The sequence below is a fragment of the Anastrepha obliqua genome, chromosome 2 (assembly GCF_027943255.1).
Source record: "Anastrepha obliqua isolate idAnaObli1 chromosome 2, idAnaObli1_1.0, whole genome shotgun sequence".
Taxonomy (NCBI): domain Eukaryota; kingdom Metazoa; phylum Arthropoda; class Insecta; order Diptera; family Tephritidae; genus Anastrepha; species Anastrepha obliqua.
The window spans coordinates 47,468,311-47,493,755 of record NC_072893.1 but is presented as its reverse complement, the minus strand read 5'-3'; the positions used below and the strand labels follow the sequence as shown (position 1 = coordinate 47,493,755).

Sequence of the window (25,445 nt, the reverse complement as noted above, 5' to 3'; positions counted from 1 at the left end):
GCAAATAATAAAGTGATTGGCCTAGGTGTAAGGACAGCAGATATCGATACAATTTGGCTATATTTTTTTTTTTTCAAATTAATTTTAATTATTTTTTAAATTTATTTTTCTATCAAAATATATTTCGACACAGACGTTAATCCAAGTTTCAAACTTTGTGCAAAATTTGTAAACTTTCACCTAACTTACAATAAAATTGCGCACTTTTCATTCAAATTTTTTAGCTCATTTTTGGTAGTTTAAAAAAAAAAACTTTGGCGCGTACACTTCATTATTAGTACGCCGAGATATGCAAATTTGTACACTCTTTCAAAACTGAAGTCTTCGATGCCAATAACGCCAGACGCTTTCCTTTTCACTTTTGATATCCTCATACATTCGGTTTTGTTTTATGTTTATTGACAATCCTACTGTTCTCGCATTTTTTCCTAGCGCTAGGAAGATTTCTTCAAAGTATCGTCTAATACGGGTGACAATGGCTACATCGGCCGCGTATGCTATAGTCAGATTGGACCCTGGAAATAGATGTCCTGATCTCGTGACGTCTTTAATAGCATATAGCAAATGAAGATCGGGCATCACCTTGTTTTACACCACTGTTGATATTAAATGAGCTCATTTTATTTTGTTGTATAGAAAGTCTTTCTTTATTGCCTTTCAGCGTAAGCATCGTCGAACGTACCAGCTTTTATGGGATTCTTAGTGCTTTCGCCTTCGCTTTCTTTTATTCAGATTATTATTCTTTATAGTTTTAGACGTATTTCTGCGGAAGTCGATTGTAAAAATTCCCCACGGATGCAAAGTTATGAAAATGTAATTGCCCGACGAAAGTTTGATGCGCGAGTTTGACCTCGAGCTAAATGCACTTGAAAGTTTAAACTCGTTTTTCTCGAAACTACTTTTTCCGGCGCGGTCTGCATGATAACTCATACAGTTTTTAATATTTTTTGATGCGGTTTTTTTTTTAATATTTGAAAGTTTTTCCTCTACAGCCGGATTTTTGATATTTTTATTACACAATTTTATAAACATAATTAAAGTGTGACATTTATGACGAAAAACGCATACTTTTTTTAAAATACCGAAAATGCAAAATTTTAGGAAATTCAAAAATCCTCGACATACTATAACTATAACTTTATTTTACAATAATTTTTTTACTTTTTACAGATCCATCAACATTTCAAGGAGAAATGATGCAGTCCGTGGAGTAACTAATTTTTGTAAAAAAAAATTTAAATATTTTTTTTATAAAGTTTAAGTACTAATAAACAATGTATACATTTTTTTCATATTTATTTCTATTGTTATCCCTTCTAAACACAGTTTTTCTTTTAGCGCATTTTTGGAGCTGCTGGACGTATGTAACCCCTTTATTCAAGGTGACATGACTGTGCGTTTTTTTTGCAACGCATTAGCTTTCTCATTTCGGCGGGAATTTTACGAAACCCTTACACTTTTTATCTCAAAGTGAATTTCAATTACAATGCACCTATTGCTCGGACTTTTTGCGAATTTACTCGAGCATATGACTTTTCTTCGTCTTTTTCTTCTTGATTGGTGGGATGACCTCTTAAGCGATATCGGCAGAGTTTAAGAAAACGCGCCAGTCGTTTCTCTCTAGTGCTAACCACCGCCAGTTGGAAACACCAAGTGAAGCTAAGTCCTTTTCCACCTGATCTTTCCAACGCAGAGGAGTTCTTCCTCTTCTACAACCACCTGGTATCGCATCGAATACTTTCAGATTCCGTTTGTTTCCAAGCGGACGACATGATCCAGTCAACGAAGCCGCTTTATACGCTGCACTACGTCTATGTCGTCGTAAAGCTCATACAGCTCATTGCTTCTTCACCTGCGATACTCGCCGTTGTTAACATGCAAAAGTCCAAAAATATTTTTCCTTTCAAACATTACAAGGGACGCCTCATCGGATACTTCATCGTCCAAGCTTCTGCACCATACGATAGGATGAATGTGATGAGAGCCTTATAAAGTGTTAGTTTTGTTCGTTTGGAGAGGGCTTTATTACTCAATTGTCTGCGTAGTCCTAAGCAGCACTTGTTGGCAAGAGCGGTTTTCCGTTGAATTTCAAGGCTGAGATTATTATCGGTCTTAATGTAGGTTGCTACATAAACGCAGTCTCCAACGACATCAAAATGGGCAGATTTAAAATTTTTGCAAATGGCGTCGTACGTCAATCATATTTGACAATTGCCAATTAGACAGCGCGTAAAGGCCAAAATAAAGATTTCCATTACTCCAAATCATTTTGTTTTTATTTAGTAAATTGGGATGTTTAATTTTACGCCACCTTGTATAAGGCATGACTATAGACTTCGGTTACTTTTACGCTCATAGCTTAGTTTATTTTATGCCAAAAAAAATTTAATTGGTAATGCACTTTTTTATGTGGGGAAAATACGCAACATCCTCAAGGGTAAATTCATATATCAAAATCCACCACGAATTATTTTTTTTTTATTTTTTATTCTAATTAAGAGTTTTGACGATTTGTTGAAGCTTTTCGATATTTTGCAAAGCTATAGCAAAGTTTGAAACTGTAGAATACACTCTACTTTCATAAAAAAAATTATAAAATTAAAAAATAAATAAATAAACTCTAAACTTGTCCATATCTGGTGCTCTTATAATTTTGCAACGGACTCTATACTTAGTTAACTGCGTTCCATTTAATTATTAAACACAATTTCCCTCAATGTGTGCTAGTCCCGCTTCATGGTTTAGTTACAGTGAGCAATAAAGCTTAAAATCAATTTGAAATACTTTAGCAAAAAAAAATTTTGTAAGCATGCGCTGCAACTATGTTTCATTAAAATATACCCACTTTCAATTTATAATGTCGTACGTATACTTGTACATCTAACGTGCAAACTCTTTATAAGCACATTAATTAATAATATCAAACTCAATACTAAACTATAATTAAATGTATTATATTTGTACATATGTCTTTATGTATGTAGCATGTGATAGGGAGAAACTTAGATTCAATATAAAAGAAAAGGAAAAAATTGCCATTACCCGTTCCCGCAAGCGTTCAAGCATTTCGTAACAAAATTCAAAACACGAGTGTAAAAAAAAAAATTATTTAATAAAATATTCAAGTATTCACATGTTTTATTTTTTATCAATATGTATGGGATGGTAATGAAATGGTGGTAAAAGACGAAAATTGGCAACGTTGCACAATGAGCTATGAGAGAGAACTAGGAGGAAAGTGTTAAAGTGGCGATTTTTTTATTAAACAAAAATGAAGAGTTAGGTAAGGCTAATGTAAATGTGGTAGAGATGGGAAAATATAATAGAAAGAAAGAAAGAATAATAGATATTTGTAAACAAAAAAGTGGAAACCAATTTCTAAAATGCTATCAATTCGGTAACTGGTTCCACAAAATTCAGTGAGAACCGAGTAGCGCAACCTTCTGCACCCTCTCCAGCGAATGTTCATACACTCTGGCAAAGTATATACCATCTAAAACTTTACAACACCAGAGTAGCGCCTATAACTGCTCGAAATTCATGTTTAAATTGTGCATATACTGTAAGCGTCAACGGAAAGTTTACACCTCATATTGATAAGTTTTAACTAATTATTTATTTACTTTGTAATTTCAATTATCTATATATATAAAAAGAAGTTACATTTCCTTGGTAATCTTATAACTCAAGAACCGCCGAATTGATTAACACAAAAATTTCAGAGTTCTTTTCTATCTTTGAGGAGGTGGTTTGTGTGAAGTTTGATTGAAATCGGTGCAGACGTTCCTGAGTTATGACATTTTATGTGAGTAATGGTTTCCTCTCATACGAAATGCCTTTATGGGAAAAACAACAACAAATACCCAACCGCTTATGAGCGTTTCTATTGTAATGGTGTGGTTGTAAGTGTATTATGTTAATATTAATTTTGGACGAAAATATAATAAAAACTGGAGCATTCAAGGAACTGGAAAAACATTAGCATAATTTATTTAGCGTAAAAAATTGAAATGGAAATTAAAGAATCGAAGTTTAATTACAAGTTTTTATCGGCTCTTTCACCTTACCTGTATATAGGTGACCACCACAATCAAATTTAAAAAAAAGTACAGAAAAGGCTATTGTCACATCTTTAGAAAGTATGTTGAATGAAAAAAATCAACTAATTCAACTGTTTAAACATTTTACGAGTTCTATAAAGAAAACTTAATATGAAAAATTTCTTGCGATATAAAACAAACATTTCATGTATGGTGGTGCGAAGCCCACTGGGAAATGCTAGTTTTGTTATAAAAATATAGCTCATACTACAACAAGGACCATATAAAGCAAAGGTTCAGGATTTCTATAAAATTTGCAAAAAAATCGGATATGCAGTTTTATAGATCATTGAATTTGGTATAATAAAGTGCAAGTATCAAGTGGTTCACTTTGATTTTTAATCATTTTTTCTGCTGACGTTGTTGGCTGTTTTCTTCTTCTGTATCAAAAACAGAAGACCACGAGGGAAAAAAATTCCTAAAAATCAGTGCGATTTTTTACCTATTTGAAACTTGCATTTTATTATACCAAAACTCAATGATCTATAAAGCTGCATACCCGAAATTTTTTTAGAAATTCTGTATAAAAAGGATTTGAAAATTTGCCGAATTTTTACAAATTTTGTAATATACAAAGCTTGAAACTTTGCTTCATACCTTTTCTATTGTAATATGAACTGTGTTTTTATAGAAGAATAATTGAAATTAAAAAGCAAATAAATAGAAAGTCAACATTTAACAATATGTTGTGTACATCATCTTTTGACGTTGACTGTAAAAGTGAAATTGAACATTTTTACATCGAAAAATTCAGTTTTGCATGGTTCGTATGTCGAAGGGTAGGCCTTGGAGAACTTTTTCTGATAATTGTAAAAAGAAATAGTTTTTCAAAAAAAATAGTTTTTCCAAAAAACACGAAATCGATATATTAGACGTGATTTGAAGGTGATTATTCGCTTAAGCTAAAGTGGGATAGCTCACTTCTGAAAGTGCGAATAAATTTTTGTATACGATTCCTATATATTTGTTCTCTTTTATTACCTAAGCTATGCAATGTTATCCAATCAGTAGTGCTCGGGCTCGATTCTCTGAGCATGAAACACCAAATGATAGAAAAAGTGTTTTCTAATAGCGGTTGCTGCTCGGCAGGCAATGGCAAAGCTTCGAGTGTATTTCTGCTATGAAAAAAAGCTCCTCATAGAAAACCATCTGCCGTTCGGAGGCGGCATAAAATCGAGGGACCTACAAATAGGAGAAAGAGCTCAGCCAAATACCCAACAAAAAGAGTAGGTTAGGCTATGGTGGAAGTCGGTTTATACGAATACACTTAGACCTTACAGGTCCACTGTGATACCACGGTGCGATAGGGGAGCTTTATTTATGTTTCTTCGTGAAACAATTTTGTGGCTCTTATGAAGCACACGACTGGTCCCATCCCCACGCTAGACAGTTTCGTAAGAAAATTTAAGAAGTATTTACCTATAAAACATCCTATGCTTTTAGCTAAGGCTGGACAATTGCAAAAGAAGTATCAGTTGTTTCTTCTTAATCTCTACAACTTGTACAATAATCATGGTAGAAAACTCCTAGCCTCAAGACAGGCCTACCAAATAGCAAATGACCGGTTATACAAGCCACATTCTAGATATACTCTTGTGAAAGGCTAAGGAGTTTCCTTGTCTTTTTTCTTATTTATTTGCGGCTAGAGTAGCCTAGCTGTTACGATGTGCCTTCATCTCTCCATGCCTTATTGGCCTCTTGGATAATGTTATTCTTAATTATTAATTTGTTCGTGGCCATGAATATCCCAATGGTATGTACTTTTATTTCTGAGCAGTTGAAGAAGAGTACCTTTCCTGGCTAGCTCAACGGCTTTACAATTTCCCTCAATATCTCTGTGTCCTCTCTCCAGTATCAAATAAAAAAAATTTAAATGCAATTTTTTATGAATAAATCACAATATAGATGAAGGAAAGTAAAGCTAAAACTTTTGTCACATTTTACTTTTTCTTCAGAAGCCCTAGACGACGATAGAGAGAAGATATACATATAAAATATAAAAGGAAATTGTGTTCAGAGTTTTACCGGCATAATTTCCTTTAAACTGTCGTAATCATTCGTCCCCACTTTTTCAAATCCAACCATGGATCCAACGTTATGGTCAATGGTGAGCGCTACAGATTCATGATATGCAATTTTTTTGCCTGAAACTGGCACATAGTACGGCGAAATTTTAGTGAACGAATCACCTCAAAATATTGGGTTGTCAATTGGCCGCCTAAGGGATATGATTTGACATGGATTAATTTTTGTTGGGTTATGTGAAGCCACTGGTCTCTGCAGTTAAGCCAGCTGCAATTGACGACTCGAATGATACTACTCGGCGCGTTATTTGCCACAAATCGTAAAGTTGTGGTTAACAAATTGGTACGAATTTAGGCGGCTGATATGCGTATTCACGAGTAGCAGTCAAAGTAGATATATGCGCGTCATTTTTTTTAGGCACTAAAGCCATAAAATTTGTAATTTTATCGCATCCTCTAAAAACACCCGTTATATAAATTTACTTGCATGCATAGATATAGAAATAATATCTGAAGAAAAATTATTGGGAAAATTAAAAGTTAATGAAAAATATACAAGTAACTATAAAAGTGTGTACCTATATTTATTAACGAGAAATTTTCAAAGAAAAAGTTAGCTAAATAATAAAATAGTTTTATTTAAATTCTTAATTTTATACAATAAAATATTATATGTTGTCGAAAAAATCAATGGCTAAATCTGACATATTTTTTCCTTCAACCGAAAAAAAAAACTTAACAATTCTGGTAAAAAAGTAAGAACAAAAAATAGTCGTCAGCTATTTTCTAAATAATATATCGGGTGTTTTTTTGGCTGCATGAGAACTATCGATATCGATAGCTATAAGTATGATTTGACAGCTATGGCAAATTATGTCTACATTTCTGTTCAGTAAGGTTTGGCAAGTCATCATGAATCGTTTAACGATAGAACAGTATCCCAAATGGTCGATATTTACTTTGAAAGAATAAATCTGTTCGTGAAGTTCGTTTTTTATTTCTTTCCAAATGACGCCCTTACGGTGTATGGCGAGCTGACTGCTGGCCATGCTGACTAACTTTTTGTTTCCAAAAATTAATCACTTAAACATCGACGACATTTGGTCCCAAAAAGATGGCGCAATTTGCCATACTGCGCGCTTAAAAATCGATTTATTGCAATATTCAAGCCACAATTGACGACATACGGCCAGATTGATTGGAAAAAGTTGTAAAAAATTTGGACTGATCGAATGGGCTACGTAACTCGTCGTCGCTGCGGACATATGCCGGATATCATATACAAAAAATAAATGACATGAAAGTATTTACCAGATTATAATAAAAAAAAATTCTGTCCAACAATATTTCTGTTTTAAATTATTAATTTAAATACTCCATTTCTTATAAAAACACCCGATACATGCACAGGTATATTTATTTATATTTATCGCATATTTATTGGTAGGACAAAATCTATAAAAACAAGTTTTTAAATAATTTTTTCCATCTGCAAAAAAACTAAATTATTGTAGCTCCCGGTTGCTTGCCTAATACTCGTAAGCCTGTCGATAGAGTGCGCGACCAGCCATTCATGATCAGAGATTATTTGAATGCCTAAATAAGCGTTCGAAGATGAAATACGTAGGTACAGCGTTTGATTGAAAAGTAATGAGCCCTACTTTTTTAAGCAGTTTTATTAAACCGTTTGGCTTATACAACTAATATTCTTCAAAATAGGACCCTTGAGCGTGAATACACCGCTGGTAGCGGTCCTTCCACTGCAGGAAACATTTTTTAAACTCATCTGCCGGAATCGCGGAGGGCGTTTCAGCTTTCTTTTCAGGCGCGGGAACAAGAAGAAGTCCGGAGGGTACAGGTCTGGGCTGTAGGGAGGGTGGGGAAGGAATGTTCAAAAATTCACGTACCCGGTTCACATCTTCGTCTGTTTGCGTCGTCGAAGGCCTTGCAGATCGCTGTTCGTCTTCGACGTTCTCCCGGCCTTCCTTGAACGACTTGTGCCACCGTTTTACCTGGGCACTGGACAGAGATTGGTCCTCGTAAGCCTCCTTGAGTAGCCCAATGGTTTCGGTACTCGTTTTGTTTAGTTTTACGCAAAATTTGATCGAGTAAAGTTGCTCAAACGATCACTGCATTTTCGCCACTGCAAAATCCTAACACACTTTTAAAACAACTTTCACGCGCGAAGCGATGTTGACTGCACTACTGTTGCCAGCGAACTGGGGCCGGTTTCTAGTGGAAGGTGAAGGTCCAACGATCATTTACACCACCAGCCGATTCGGTTGATCGCTTGGCAGACGCTCCGCGTGGGAAGGCTCATTACTTTGCAGTTTGTTGTTTTCTACATTTTATTTTCCTACCGCATATTTTTACCCCCATGAAAATTGTTAACAAAAACAAATAAAAATTCTTTCTTAATTATCGTTTTCGTTGCGACTTCACAAAAAAAAAAAATAGTAATTGGAAGTGTTACAAAAAACAACCAATATTAAAGAAAAAATTTACAATTGGTTCACTGTAATGGCCATTACAAAAAATAATATTCGAAAACAAATATTTAATTATAACGAAAATAAAAATTTAATAAAAAAAAAGTTTTAATAAAAAAAAATTATTTAATTAAACTTAAAGTTTTTATAGTTATTTTTATTTTATTTTACAGTGAACCAATTGTAATAATAAAAAAATTTTAAAGAAAAAATTAACTATTTTTTGCACAATGCCGCTTTTTTTCTGTTTTTTGATTTTGCGCCATTATAACCATTTCTAGGTAACTAAATGAGGTAGCAAGTAAATAATAAGAAATTTGAAAATAATTGTTTTCCATAACGAAGAATGAATAAAATATTAGTAAACTTAGCAAAACCAAAAAATTAAAAAAAAAAAAATAATAATTGAAATAAAAAAAATAAGTAAACAAATAAGCTAAAAAATAAATAAATAACAAAATAATTTAAAAAATAATTAAAAAAATAATTAAAAAAAAAAATAAAAATAAATAGGATGGATGGCAATAAAAACAAACAAAAATCTTAAATTCAGTACTTTTATATTATCACTCAATGAAAGTAATTTTTTTAAATACATACATAAATATCCCTAATTTTTAATAAAAAATGTTTATATTCATTAAGAAAAAGGTATTCATTGCATAAGAAAAGAACACGCGCAGTTAAAAAATTAAAAGTGGTGCTCTAACGAAAAATAAGAAATGTTGAAGTTGAAGTTCAGCCAATTTTTCAAATCGTAATAGCTTTTTATAAGAAAAAAGACTTAAAAACTGCTTATTCTTGCTTTTCGAGATTCCAATAAAAATTTTGACTGGCCTTGAGCACGAGAAAACAATATAAATGTTAATTGGCATTGCAATTGAAAACAAATTTTATTGCTTAAAATTGGTATGCCAAAATAATAACAAAAAAAAAACAGATTTTTATAACCAGTTTTCTTTTCAAAAATTTCTTGTTATCAGAACTCGCTTTAGTTAGGTAAAGGGCAAAAATGCATTTACCATACATAATTCGATATATACACCCGTAGGTATACCCGTATATTTTTTATTTCAAACTTTTGTATTTTTCACAATTAGTTATTTAGGTAATAAGTGAAATAATGAAAATGAAGTAAGATAAGTACAAATAACACAGGCCTGCGAAATTTAACTTTTTTCAGTTTCTAGAATGGCTGTACTTGTTTCTTGTAGTTTTTTATGCGCTGAAAACGAATCTGACCTTCAAAATGCTCCATCACGTCAGGATTTTTGGTAAATGAAGCCTAAAAGGTCAAAAAATGGCCATTTTAGCCATTTTTGATAATTTTTTTTGGGATAGAAAATTTTTTTTTTCAATTTTCGACGAAAAGGTCGCATAGTACAACTCTTTAGCTTTAAAACCCATTTTTTTAAATTATTGTACGATTTTTTTAAAAAAATTTATGACATTTTGAAATTAACAGTTTCAGTTACGTATACGTTGGGTATAACGTATATTGGCGTAACTGAAACTGTTAATTTCAAAATGTCATAAATTTTTTTTAAAAAATCGTACAATAATTTAAAAAAATGGGTTTTAAAGCTAAAGAGTTGTACTATGCGACCTTTTTGTCGAAAAATGAAAAAAAAAATTTTCTATCCCAAAAAAAATTATCAAAAATGGCTAAAATGGCCATTTTTTGACCTTTTAGGCTTCATTTACCAAAAATCCTGACGTGATGGAGCATTTTGAAGGTCAGATTCGTTTTCAGCGCATAAAAAACTACAAGAAACAAGTACAGCCATTCTAGAAACTCACCCTCGCAGGACTGTGTAATTTAAATGGCATATGTTGAGAACAAAAAATTATCTCCGCAATGCATCTAAACCGATTCTAATAGCCTAGACAGAGGGCGGCGTTAATCGGGATTACCGGCGCAGTTGATTCCGATTACAATAACTGATTTCAAACTAATTTCAAAAGTGTTAGTGCAAACTATCATTGCATCCAGTTTTTCTTGTTCTTCTCTTTAAAAGTTTCATTATTTTTCATTCACAATAGATGTTAACTGTCATTTTTCGACAAACTTACCATTGGAAATTCCACTAATCCGCTTAAATTATGAGAATTAAGTCTATTTGTCAATCCGCACTGGGCTACTAAAGACCTGAGATAATTCCGAATTAAGTTATTAATACCGATTAACACCACCTTCTGTCTAAGCTATAGCGGTACTTATTTGCGAATAGGTAGTAAAGTAAGTGGATTCGCTTTTGGTGTTGTTAGGTCGATTTTTTGGTAAGATAAATTATTATTTTTATTTAATAAGTTTTTAGTTTATCGGATTTCTATAAAATGCTGGGTGGAGCCTTAGAATGGAAGTAAAAAAGAAAAGAAATTGACATTGGCGGGAGCAAAATCATTATAAAATTGTGGAAAGATGTCCAAAACTATCCACAAATAGGAGGAGTAACAGGCATGGAATGGACATCAGTTCAGACAGTAATTCAAAACTACGAAAATACCGGAATTATAACTTCAAGGCCAAGAGCGGGGTGGCCTTGTAAAGTAACAGTAAGAGAAAAGCGCAGTATTATAAGGCTTGTGAAGAAAGCTGCACAGATAACTGCTTCAAAAATGAAAGATGAAATAAGGAATAAATTTAAAAATATGTACATTAGTGCCTCAATAGACAGAAGAGTCTTAGAAAAGCCGGTTATCATGGCAGAGTTGCTATAAAGACTCCATATATTTGCCTAATAAATATGCAAAAACGTATTGCTTTCGCAAATCAGCAAATACACAAGCCTCTCGAATTTTGAAAAAAGATTATTTGTTCGGTTGAAAACAAGTTTTGGATTGCAGGCAGTGCGGAATTTGTCAGCCTATTATATGTAAATAATTTAGTATCTGTAGTCGGCTCAAAAACAGACACTTCAACCGAAAAAATCTTTTGTGATAAACGACATATTTTAGAAGTAGTTAACACTCGTCCTATTGACTGGCAGTACTCCCATTAAATGTAATATATTACATCACATTCATTTAACTTAGATGTTCCCTGTCTCAGGCTGGGAATGAAAAGCCAAATTATTTCATTAAATTGTATTGCGGACCAAATATCTGCAGCAGGAGCATCCTTGATATCATTCGAATCCATTTCATCTCGATGAGAGATGTGCAATCTTGTCGTTACCAAGGCAAAAAAGTTGCACACGATATGCTCTGTGGTCTCATCATCCTCCATACAGAGTATACACTTTGTCTCATTCCCAATGTAAATTTTTGAGAGATGGTAATTTAATTAATAGTGACCTGGGGACCTGCTAGAAAATATACTTTTTTCCTAATACCAACTTTGCGTTTGCAGATAATCCTTTTGGCTTCACGGAGTTCTTGTGTGACGTGACTTCTCAATGGGCCAAATTCTTTAAGTATAGTATGCTCGCAACTATTTGCCCTGCATTTAGTTTCTGCCCAATTGATACCACAGATGGTTCTGGGTGCCAGTACATTACGCAGCTCTATTGATAAAGAAAGAGATGGAGATCGCTGGTGTACTTCTTATACACCAACGTATATGCTATTAGTAGAGGAGGGACTACCTCGTTGAGCTATTTCAGTGGGTTTCTTATGCATTGAATATTTTAAGGTTCTGGGTTGTTCGATAAGTTTTGCGAAGTTCCATTTCAATCTATCAGTTCATTCTTTGCTTACAAGCCATTTTATATCGACGTGTAACAGTATTTTCTACAATGGAAAATCAAGTATCGTACAGTGAGTAAGTTGTTATTTTTGGAAGGTTTAAAAGCAAGGGAAGTTTGTGAGCAAACGTTGAAAGTAAAACGTATTCCAATAAGAGGTGTTATTTTGATATTAAAAGAAAATGCTATTTTTTAGTAAATGGTCAGATGTTTATTTCATTATAAAGAGGAAGGTATGCCGTTAATAGTGGAAAATAACATCAGGCAAATGACCACCACGACCACGCTTACAGGACAATGTCCTTTTCATGAAATTTTCCATAACCGAATTGCAAAGTGGCTGCCCTATGTCCTCGATAGCCTCACGAATCCCATCTTTGAGGTCTTGAATCGACTCTGGGCTGTTGGCGTAGACCTTCTCTTTCACGTGGCCCCAAAGAAAAAAGTCTCAAGGTGTTAAATCACAAGATCTCGGTGGCCAATTGTAAAAACCTCTTCGAGAGATTACACGGTTAACTTTTCCCGTAATAGATCAATAGTTTCGTTGCTTGTGTGGCACGTGGCGCCGTCTTGTTGGAACTAAACGTTGTCCAGATCAATACCATCCAATTCCAGTCATAAAAAATTTTTAATCATCTCACGATAGCGATAGATAACACCTGTTATTGGAAGGCCCTTTATAAGGACTTTTCGCATTAATTAGTACAGTACAAAGGTGGGTTGCTGAATATAAACGTGGTCGTACAGGCCTTGAAGACGATCCACGCCAAGAACGTCCAAAAACAGACAACAACACCATAAATCATAGGATATAGGATATCGTATTGGAAAATCGTCGAGTGACTGAAAGAGATTTAGTAGGAGACCTATGCATCTCATTGGGCAGTGTAAGCAATTTTTTGACTGAAGTATTGGGTTTCAGAAAGCTGTGTGCACAATGGGTGCTAACAGTGGAACAAAAACACATACGAATGCTTTCTCAGCAACATTTACAGCGTTTTTGAAAGTATAAAGTGGGTTTTGTGCGTCGATTCTTCATTATGGATGAAACTTGGGACTATCACTATGATCCCAAAATGAAACAAGAGGCTAAAGAGTGGTGTGAGCCTGGTTCTTCGGCTTCGAAAAGAGTTCGTGTCCAGAAGTCGGTCAAGAAGGTGTTAGCATAAGTTTTTTGAGATGCAAAAGGCATTCTGATTGTACATTTCTTACAAACTGGTAAAACAATTGAATATTCCAACTGAAGGAAAAAATTCATGAAAAAGAACCAATTAGCAAAAGAAAACAATTATTTTTCATCAAGACAATGCACCGTGTCACAAGAGCAGTTTGACAATGGCTAAGATCCATGAATTAAAGTTCGAGTTTTTGGAGCATCCACCGTATCCAACCCCACCAGATTTGGCCCCTAACGACTTCCATCTGTTTCCAGACCTAAAAAAGCGAGGAAGCGAGGAAAGCGTTTTTCATCAATGTTGAGGTCATAACAGCTGCGGAAGCGTATTTTGCAGCGCTGCCAAATGCTCACTTCAGGGATGGAACTCATAAATTGTAATGTCGTTGGAACAAGTTTATTTACTTATTCAGGGAGACTAAACAGAATAATAATTGTGTTTTTCTTATCGAACCGCAAAACTTATTGAACAACCTAGTATATGCATTGAGTATTTGAAGGTTAAGTATTATATACGTATTAAATACGTAGATAGTATAGCTAAACTTGAACATATGGTACGGCAAACGAAGAAAAATGAATCTGTTTGCAGACCAAACTCTCTAAAAATTTGTCAAAATATGCTAAACAAAATTATTTGTAACGAAAAAAAAAACGCAAATGCATATTTTTTTTAAACAGCTTTACCCCCACGGAATTAATACATAAATCACGAAAAGGTTGGCTAATAACCTTTGAAATGAACGCATTTAATAGGTTGATTATTTTTTGAGATATTAATGTTTTCTTGTACGAAAATTTGATTTTAAGTTCCCTCTCTTCCGCCGTGTTTGCTAAGCAATTTTATGCAAGGCTATAATAAGCATTAAATGCTCTGTGGAGAACCATATATCATTTTTTTTTTGTAAGCTTGTGTGCTTATTCTTCGGTGTGCATTCTTTTCTCATTTCAAAAGCATCTTAGAATCACCAATACAAAATAGTAATGCATTTAAATATGAATATGAGCGCATAAGTGTGTGCTGGTTCGTATAAAAAATATATTGTAAAAATTCACTTGGACGAACGAAACCAATTTTCGCCAACATCTGTGCAATTAAAATTTTATAGTAAAATCAAATTAAAAACAAAAAATCCAAAAATCCAAAATTTCCCACATTCCAGTGTGTGTAAATGTGTAACTGTGTAAGTGTGCAGAAAAGTATGCGAAATTGTTAAAAATAATAAAAATAAAACATAAATTAATGCAAATAATTTGGTCAAAAAACCAAACTTCAAAAACATGTAAAAACAGTATAAATCAAAAATACATATACGAGTATGTAGTATGTATGTACATTTTCTGTTTGGAAAATTTAAAGCGTTCGTAATAAACAAAAATCAACTATGATGTTTACCCTAAATTTCCATTGGGAGTACGTAATTGGCAATTTCTTATCTTTACTAGAATTTGTGCTACTTTGTAAGAGACGTTTAGAGACCTCATCGGCATTCAGATGCGGTGTGCTGTTGCTTTTGTTGCTGCTAGTTTTATTGTTGCCATAAGCATTCGAGCGTCCGTTGTGCATGGCCAACACCTGTGCGGCAATGGCAGCATCCGTTTGATCAACGCCACCGCCGCCGCCGCCGCCAACGCCTGTACCGTTGCTGCCGTTCGCATTATTATAATGTTCCAATGCTGATGAGTGGCGGAAATTCGGATTGTATGGCAAACGATTGCTGGGATTATTTGGCGGCGGTGCATTATTTTTGTTGCCATTGTCCAAGCGTAAACTGCGTCGTTTTGATGGTGTATCTTCACCGGCCAAATCCACCGCCGAATGATAGATGGTATTGCGCGATTGGGAGAGCGATTTGCGGTGTGCAGCAGCCACAGCGGCAGCAGCCTCAGAGTCTGCCAAAGAAATCGTGTCAAAGTATAGGCTCTCCAGATCGTCCATCTCCGATTCGGGATATTCAAAGTCGTTTGTGCGCACTGTGTGTGGAGAGGTGGGAGGAAGAAAAAAAAAAGATATATAATCAGTAAGTATGTAAATGAAAGAATTGCTCGAGAGGGTACTTCGAATTATATACAAGGTGGCGCAAAATGAATCATCAATTTTGATTATTAACACTTTTTTTAATAAATAAAAAAAAAAAACGATTTTGACTAATCAAAATCTTTATTTTGACCTTTACGCGCTCCATTGCTTGTCAGTCTGCATACTGCAGCTGTCTACTTTACAAGTGTCAAATATGGTAGACATATGACGCCATTTATAAAAAATAATAAATCTTCTGATGTGCCACCTTGTAAGGTACTTCAATATATCGAATCTTTTTGTTAGTATTTGTTTTGCGGTTAAATAAGTTCTTACGTACTACATATCTACAAATAGCACAAACACAACGAACAGTTAAAACATTGAACTAAAATACGTTGAGGCACAATGGATATTATTAGATGTCATGCTTCAATACTTTGATATGCTTCAATGAGGTTAGAATTTAATTTGTTAGAATTGACATTAAACGTAGCGGGCAGAGGTGCATTAATTTGTTGTTTGCCATTAATTGTTGTTTGCCACAAATGAATTTCTATTCCAAAGTATAAGTAATTAAAAGAGAACAAGACACATTTCTACATAAAATAAGTATGAAGATGAGACTGAAAAACAATTTGTTTATAAGGCGCATTCCAAAGTAAAGAGAACTTTTTAAAACTAAGAGCATAAAGATTTTTTTTGCTAAACAAAATTATTATTCAAAATAAACCCCGACCGACCCACAATATAGGCTTTTGAAAAAAAAGTTTTCTTTTTTTGCCTTTTTTGCTGACTCAATGAAAGTTATTGAAAAATAAGAAATTTTTTTCAATACGCCTTTATTTCATTAAAAAAATTCCTAGCGACCCAATGAAAACTTTTGAAGAAATAAAGTTTTTTTTAGCTCTTAACGAAACCTCTTCAATCTTGTACAGACTCAACAAAATTAAAAAGAAAAAAATATATATACGAAATTTTTTTCTATACTAATATTATAAAGAGGAAAACTTTGTTTGTTTGTTTGTTTGTTTGTTTGTAACGAATAGGCTCAAAAACTACTGGACCGATTTTAAAAATTCTTTCACCATTCGAAAACTATATTATCCACGAGTAACATGGATTACATTTTATTTTGGAAAAAAATAGGGTTCCGTAAGATATTTGGATTTTTCGGACACAAACTGAAAAAAATCTTATATATAAAATAAAGTCAACTTTTTGTGTGTGTTCGCTAACCGGCCGTGTCTGCACCGAATTAAACCAAACTTACACACATTGTTAAGAAGGTATTGAAGATGATTTCCGTATAGTTTGAATACCTATTGGTAGATAGGGTCTCGAGATATAGGTCAAAACGTGGACCGGGGTAACCTTCGGACGTGTATGTACAATATGGGTATCAAATGAAAGCTGTTGGTGAATGCTTTAGTTCAGAGTATTTTTCATGCCGCTCCGTGACTAGGGTCTCGAGATAGAGACCAAAACGTGGAGCCTAGAATGTGTTTGTACAATATGGATATCAAATTGAAGCTGTTGGTGAATGCCTTAGTGCAGAGTATTTTTCATGCCGCTACGTGACTGGGGTCTCGAGATATAGGTCAAAACGTGGACCCGGGTAACCTTTGGTTGTGTATGTACAATATGGGTATCAAATGAAAGCTGTTGATAAGTGCTTTAATACGGGGTAATTTTCATACCTACTGATGACTAGGGTCTCGAAATATATGCCAAAAACGTGGACCCGCCGTGTCTTTGCACCGAATTAAACCAAACTTATGCACATTGTTAAGTAAGTATTGAAAATGGGTTTCGTAAAGTTTGGTTGTAATTCGGAGCAGTGGCAACGGGTACAGCGTTCTTTTGAGCCAGCCATAATGTCGCTTACTTTTTTAACGCTTGGGGCGGAACTGAACTGTCAAATTGACAGTGTGAGTTACAATGTGTCAATATTTCTTTCTGATTTGGATGCCATAAGGAAAAAACGTAAGTGCAACATGTAAAAATTGTTTGTGAATTTTTTTGGAGTGAATTTTGGAACAGTGAATAATTTCTTACGAAATTTGAGAATTTAATGTGAAATCCGAATGAAATTATGTGTTCATGGAAAAAAAAATTTGTTTCGTTTTTTTTTTTGAAAAATATAAATGGATAATGGTTAAAAAAGCTCCAATGCTTAATAAAACATATAAATTGAAACGAAAAATTCATGGATGATCAGGAAAAAAGACGATGGTTTATTCATATGCGTTGATTTGAAATTTCAAAACACTCTTTTTTTTCTTGATTTTCAATTTATATTTTATATTTACTCAAAAACAAATAGAAAAACAAAAAATATTGGCTTTTGCATCGCTTGAATAAAGAATAAAGAAATAAATAATATGTGCCCAGCGAAGGGGGCCGGGTTTGCTAGTCGCAAATAAGAACGCAAGGACTCACAGACTTATTTTATTCAAAATAACCCCCTACCAACTTAATATAAACTTTATGAAAAATATTTTTTTTTGTTTTTGTTTTTGGGTTTTGGCAGATTCAATAAAATTGTATAAAAATACGAAAATGCTTTTTGAAAAATAAGTTTTTTTTTAATTTTGCCAAAACCTATTTAATCTTGTACAGACTCATTAAAACTAAAACAAAAACATTTTTCGCAAATAAGAGCTTAAAGGTATTTTGCCAAACTAATTTATTTTAATCAAAATAGTCCCCTACTGACCCAATATAAACTTCAAGGTAAGTAGGTAGGTAAAATGGCAAGAGTACCACAGGCACACTTCAAGTAGCACTTACGTGCCGTATTTCTACCATAATGTGGACCACTTCCTGTGCAAAGAAAAATGTTTGGGAAGAGAAAACCTTTTACAGCCATCCAGTGCTGTTGATGTAGTGGAGGAGAGAAAAGGGGTCTAGGTTGGAGAATTTCTTCAAGTCATCCCCAAAGGGCACGCTAAGGAATCTCAAACGCATAAGCTTCAAACTCAATAAACTTTTTGAAAAATACTAAATTTTTTTTCCTAAATAATTTATAATTTATATTATTGAACAGTTATACAGTTTATATTGTCAAAACCCATTTGACGTTCTACAGACTCAATAAAATTAAAACAAAAAAAACGAAAATGTTTTTTAAGAGCACAAAGATTTATTTTATTGAAAATAATGCCCTAGTCATCCAATATAAACTTAAAAAAAATTTTTTTTGCTTTTGCCAAAACTTTTTTCATCTTCTACTCAGTAGAATGTTTTGAAAACTCAGAAATTTTTTTTCACAAACCCCTTTCATTCATTCAAAAAAAAAAAAAACAAATCCCAGTGACGTACTATAAGCCCTTTAAAAAATAAATTTTTTTCTTGTTTTTGTAAAAAAAATTTTTAATACACACTCCGAAATTATTATACGACATCGCATATTGACAAGTTTTGACCAATTATTTTTTATGAAATAAAGTTCATTCTATAAGAAATATCAATAATAGAATCCGAGTTTCTATAATCCAAATTTCTAAATAATCCAAGTTTCCTACTTTGTACAAGATCTATAAAAACTCAACAAATTTTCATCGAAGTTACAAAATGTTTAATCCAAATTAAAAAAAAAAAAATTGGGTACGCAGTTTTATTTCGCATTGAATTTTAGTATAAAAAAGTGCAAATTTGAAGTCGCTTGAAACTTGATTTTTGATAATATTTTCCCTGCCGATGTTTCGCATTTTTTCCTTATAAAATAAGTTACATTCGATGTATGGAAAAGAATGCGCCACACCTTCAGGGTGTTGTCCCGTTTAGGGATCATTGCTGGGCACGATCCCGGCACATGTTTGGCGGCTTCATCTTTCTCCCTACAGAACTGCAAATTCCGTTGGTGCGTATTTCCAAATTAGTGAGATCATGATGATTCAATCTGTAATGCCTTGTTAGAATTCCTGTGATGTTTCCACAATTATTCTTATTTAATTTCATACAGACTTTAAATCAGTTTATGTTAAAGCTATGTATCATTGATTTTGATTACGGTAAACCCGATAGGCTGTCCCAGTATGATATTCTTTGATTTTCCTCTACTTCCCCATAAGAGTGAAGAAATTACCTTTTCCTAAGCCTTTCTGAAAATGGAACTAAATAAGGAACTAGCTCTGGAAACACAGTCGATATGGGAACACTCAACCTCGTACTAAACTGCCAAGACTATGCTAAAAACTTGGAATACGAAAACTACAAACTTTATTTTATCACTCTCTAGAAAAAATTGCAAAATATTGGTTGGAGTACTGACGGGACACTATCTCGCCCCACATCACTCGGCCAAAATGGCATTAGTCCAGAGCGATGCTTGTAACACTTGGCGTACTTTTGAACACTTACTTTGCCACCATCCTACTCTTTGTAAGACTCGACAAATGTGCCTAGGGCCAGCATATTTGTCATCGTTGGAGGATAATCCTGACCAAAGACTGAACAACTTCCTAAAACTTGCATTACGAATTACATAAAATAATAATTCGACTTCAAACACATAGCACTGGCAACACAAGATTTAAATGAGATCTTTTTACAGATCAACCAGCACTACCTAACCTAACCTAGACCGCAAAATAGCCCTATGTAGGCCGCTCCTTTGCTGGCTAATTTATCTGACATTTCGTTCCCAGTTATTCTATGCGCCCTGGAATCCATGATATATGCACCTGATTGTGCCGGCCTACAATATTCAGCTTGTCAAGACATTCCAGCACCTGTTTTGATATCACTCGGAAAGAGTTAAGAGCCTGGCTTACTGTCTGGCTATCAGTGAGGATATATATGCTTCTGTTGTTACATTTAGTTGCGGTCAAGGTTAAAGAGAGCGCATCTTTTTATAGCGTAGACTCGTAAGAGAGTTACTTTAAATTTGCATATTCGAGTCAGCAATTAATTCTTGTGACACAACACAGCTGCATTGAAAGAGAATAAAGCTCTACTAACAACGCATACTAACATACGAGTGTATGTATGGTACGAGAGGATGTGTGAATTCTCCACAGTTGGTCATTATACATACATATGTGCACTTCACTACTATCTACATACTTGTACATAAGTGCTTTTTAATCAGTAACAAATAGATGCTTAAGTACGCTAAGTTTCACTTTCAGTAGCTCAATCCAATTAAGTAGTTTAATGAAACAAAACGAAATTGATAAAGTAAATAGAAATATAATGCAAGTACACTAAGCGAAATAGCTGTGTACATGGGACCAAACCAACTTCATAATTTTTCTTCTAACATAGCTGTACAATATTTTCTTGAATTGCCTTATATAAGTACGAGGCAGTAGATTTATGATTAATTGTCGAGTTGGAGTGCAAAACGAGTGAAACTACGTTGTACTCGCTCAATTCCATCTGAGAGTGAGGCATAAAATGGATTCCAGGTAACAGAAGTATAGCAACTTCAAACATACTAGAGAATTGAAAAACAATTTTGTAGTATATGGTAAGAATTCTTAAAATCTCTCGCATGACATTTTAAAAAAGCGAGATTGGAGTAAGCTTTGGGAGTAACACAATTTATATGGTTAACAAAAGTAAAACCTGTGTCAAAAAATACCCCTAGATCGAAATATTCAACAACTGTAAAAAGTTGAAAGTTTGGGATCGAATAATTTGTGACGACATGATTTGTTACTCTCAAATACTTGATGTTGCTCTTAATGTCGACATGAACAGCCATAAATATACTTAAAGTCTTAATTTATTTGTTCACAAAATAAAGTCAGTGTTTCGATTTCAAAGGTTAGGTTAGGGTTGGCAGCCGCATCGCATATAGGAACAGCGATGCCAATTGGACCACGAAATGGGCTGTTGTGAGCGATTTCAAAGAATTAATTTTTTGATACACATATGAATAGCTGGAGACTGATGGCTCGCTGATTTATGCTGGAATTTAATAGCCTTAAGAGTAATATAGGGTGGGCCATGTAAAATTTGCTTTTAGAATCGGCTATAAAAAAACTAATCAATATTTTTTCAAACATTGTCATTTATGAATGAAAAATAATATAGTTCAAATGACTGCCATGACTGGCTTTGAAGTAGGCCATTCGATCAACCCAATTTTTAATCACATTTTCGATTGTTTGGGCTCCAATTTCATGAATGGCAACTTCGATTTCGTGTTTTAAAGCATCAATCGTCTCTGGATGGTTCGCATATCATTTGTCCTTAACGGCTCCCCAAAAAAAATAGTCCAACGGGCTTAAATCACAGTTCCGAGGCGGCCAATTGATATCGGAATTCAAAAACGGTAGCCAAAAGTTCGAGTGTAACTTTGGCAGTGTGACAAGTTGCACCGTCTTGTTGAAACCAAATGTCGTCCATGTCATCCTCTTCAATTTTTGGAAACAAAAACTCGTTGAGCATGTCACGGTAACGCTCGCCATTTACTGTAACCGCAGAAGAAGAGTCATCACTTTGGAAATAGGTTTTCAATATTGCCCAATGTTGTTCAAGCGTATAGCGTCCTATTTCGTAAATGTCAAACCTGTAAGTAAATTATGAACACATTTGAGATGTCATTTGTGTTACCATTCTCAAAAAAATTGGTGGTTCAAAAGCAAACGCTGTCGCTTTTTTCATAGAAAAAAACTGTTGTTTAAAGATTTTTTCGCGTATTTAATATCACAGATTTTCTACCTTAAATTGTACAACTCTTATTTTTAAAACAAAAGTTAAGGCCTAAGACACTCTAAAAAACTTTGCTAAAGAAATTGTATCGAAAGGTAGAAACCATAAAATAGGTTATAGCACCGGACAAATTTCCCTTGAAGGTAAAATTAAAAAAATTATATGAAGACGTGCAGCAAACTTAATATGGTTTAACTAAGGATCATAGATTCCCAGATTTGGCCAATCTGCGACGATGAAAAACAAAATTGTTCGAGCAACTTCGGCTGCCGTGTCTCCGGGTACTCGGCAGCCCAATGCAGGCAAAGTCTTGCTTAACTTCGATAACTATCAAGAATGAATACTGAAGTGAGACCAAACAACAGCTCTGCTTGAAGTACGGCGAATTTTCAGTGTTCAATGTTCTATTTGCAGCGCTTTTGACATTAGGAATTGAACACTCCTGTCTTTCATTCAATTTGATTTGGTTTAGCATTTGTGAATTTTATTTTGCAGACAGTGTGGAAACCGAAACCGAAGATAAATACGTCTGGATACTGCTAGCAGCTCGAAGCAGTATTAAAAAAAAATGCTAAGTGCGCTCTGTATTTGGAATAGTAACAAAGAACTCGGAATCAGCTGGATGGTCGATGTTACTTGATCCAAATAAATATATAAAAATGGAAAAATGTTCAAAACAATCTCAAGGGTGCATCCTATCCGTATCTAAACTCGTAATATTTTTTCACAGCTTCTAGTTAACATCAAGATTCAAAAATGTATGTGCATTGTATAATGCAGAATTTTGAACATGGCTAACATCTCTGCTTCCTTTTACGACAGCGTTCAAAGCGTCCATTTGGCCGTACAAGATTTCAAAGCCAAGGAAAACAAGTACAGCAAGCAAAGCCAGCCTGCTTGGGCCAGCACCTTTATTCACACACTCGTCCAATCAGTCGTTGTTCGGACGGCAACGACGTAACATACGAAAGATTGTTTTGAATTTTTCCATATATCACCAACACAATCTCAGTTTTGCCGTAAGCAAATTACTAACCCATCCCCAGTTACGTCAGAAAATCAACTGATTCCTTCAAAATCGTTAAGAGCTGGTTAACGATCTGATCTTGGCCATAACTTTTAAATTCTTTTCACCACGAGTCGAACCGTCCTCTCCGACCACATCTTTTTTTGCAGCTATAACAGTGTTATTAATTCGACTTAAAATATTTAAAAATTAAAGATTTATACTAAAATAATGCACAATACTCGTAGCATGAGTACTGGGTGGGTATATGAAATGTTAATTTTTTTTATTAATACTAAGTTTATTTAACATAAATAAATGACAATAATCTTGTTGGTTTATTTGAGTGTATAAACACTTTTATTGAATAAAATATTTCTCCCGCTGAATGCATAAACATAAGCTAATTCTTGTTTTATTTGTTTTTCTTTTTCCAACTGCTGTATTCATGCGTCATAATAGTCTAAAAATAAAATTCTTGGTTATTTTGAATTGACAATTGTTGTATATTTCAACAACTATGAGTGCGCTACTGAATCAATCTGAAAGTGGTGGGAGCTTTGCCCTGCAGGGAAATCCACTAATACACAGAACTGACTTGCTTCTGGTGAATTTAGAACTATAACTAGTTCAAATTCTTTCTGGCTAATTTCGTACAGCAATGTTCTAGAAAGTGTCAGCTGTCGTGCGCTACTCTGAGAGTTCATCCTAAAGATTGTACTAGGACTAAATAGTTGAGGTCTAGTTCGCTCTGCATAATTGTAAGGGTAGAGGGATGTGGTTCAAATACTTTTAGGATCGATTCTTAGTGCAACCTAAAAATTCTTAAACTTTTTTTATAACTTAAATATCTTTTTCTAAATAATGCGTAAAAAGGTAAAGCGGAGAACGTTCGACAACAATTTATTAAATTATTTCAATGAAGAAGGCAAACTAGATTAGTTAATTAATAAATAATTATTTTTTTATTTTACATATAAATATAAATTTTTGTACTTCAATAAAAAAAAATGTTTATTATTTTAAAAATACTTCATGTATCAATACTTAACTTAAAGTTCACGGCATCAATGGGTTCATATGTATGTATATAGTATCACTTTTTTTGGAAAAAAAAATAATTTAAAATAAATTTATGTATGAAATTTAAAAGAAACAAAGTGAAATAAAAAAAAAATTTAATAATAATATTGTAGCCGAATTATAAAAAATGTAAATATGTAACAAAAAATATTTTTCAAATATATTTTTATTCAATTTTACTCAGGTAAGATCGGTTTGACCAAAAACCTAATTTCGTTCTCTCCGACGCGCACTTGTTTTTATGCAAGATCAACTAGCAACATAATTTAGTCTGTTCCAATCTATTCTCCTGACAATTGGTCCAAATCTAGTTAGTATTGGACTGGTTCAAATGCATTGAGATGCTTCAACTATTCGCTGTGAACTTGAAAATTATTTTGCTAGTTCATATTTCCCTTGCAATGTATAAAAGTATGTATGTAAGTATGCACATAGAAGCATGCATTTACGTGTATATGTGTGGGTATAAACAAAAGCATCAGAGCGTAGCCTCAGTTGGAACTAAATTGTGATTTCAATGATCATATCAAGAATTGCCAGAACCGGTGACAATTATTCGTATTTGGTGTTGAGGTGAGAAAAAATACGAAACGAAATAAAAAACTTGCATAAAAATACATTGTAAATGACGAATCACACAACTACTTTATTACGTACACTAGGGACAGCATAAACAAGAAGCTCTAATATATTTCTTCATTTAAAAAAAGTGCTATGATTTTGCACAAAACTAGAAGGAACAAAATTTAATATACATATATTAATATTATTGCTTCAATTAGAAGAAAATGGTGGAGATGCTTGAAACGATGAAGGATGGACTCTATTAAATCTATCGCTTGATGGGCCGGTAGACGAATTTTTTAGCCCGATATTTATTTTTCTATAAACGGAAGACCACCAAATTGCCACGCTCTCAGTGTATTAACTCTTGGTATTAAGCAAGCTTTTCATATAGAATCTCGATTAACAAAAAAAAATTATTTTATTTTACAGCACTGGGAATTAAAGGGTGGTTAAATTTCAAGGGCCGATGTTGAATGTGAACCACATCAAAAGTCAAGTTTTTTTCTGCATTTCATTTGACATTTTTCAATTTCAGACTAACTCAATTTGAACCATGGAAAGATACACAATCGAGCAACGCGTTAAAGTTATTAAGGCTTATTATAAAAACGGGCGTTCGAATTTCGAAGA

The 25,445-nt window shown here is 33.7% G+C and overlaps 1 protein-coding gene across 6 annotated transcripts in view; it reads right to left on the bottom strand.

Moving 5' to 3' along the window:
• LOC129237363 (anoctamin-6) overlaps positions 1-25,445 on the bottom strand; it is a 56,388-nt gene that overhangs the window by 13,408 nt on the left and 17,535 nt on the right. For 5 of the 6 annotated variants that reach the window (XM_054872052.1, XM_054872056.1, XM_054872054.1 and 2 more), the window contains one exon: positions 14,870-15,447. In XM_054872052.1, the coding sequence (XP_054728027.1) occupies positions 14,870-15,447 (578 nt within the window). The remainder of the gene's footprint in view (positions 1-14,869; positions 15,448-25,445) is intronic. The other variant, XM_054872057.1, reaches the window with a different exon arrangement.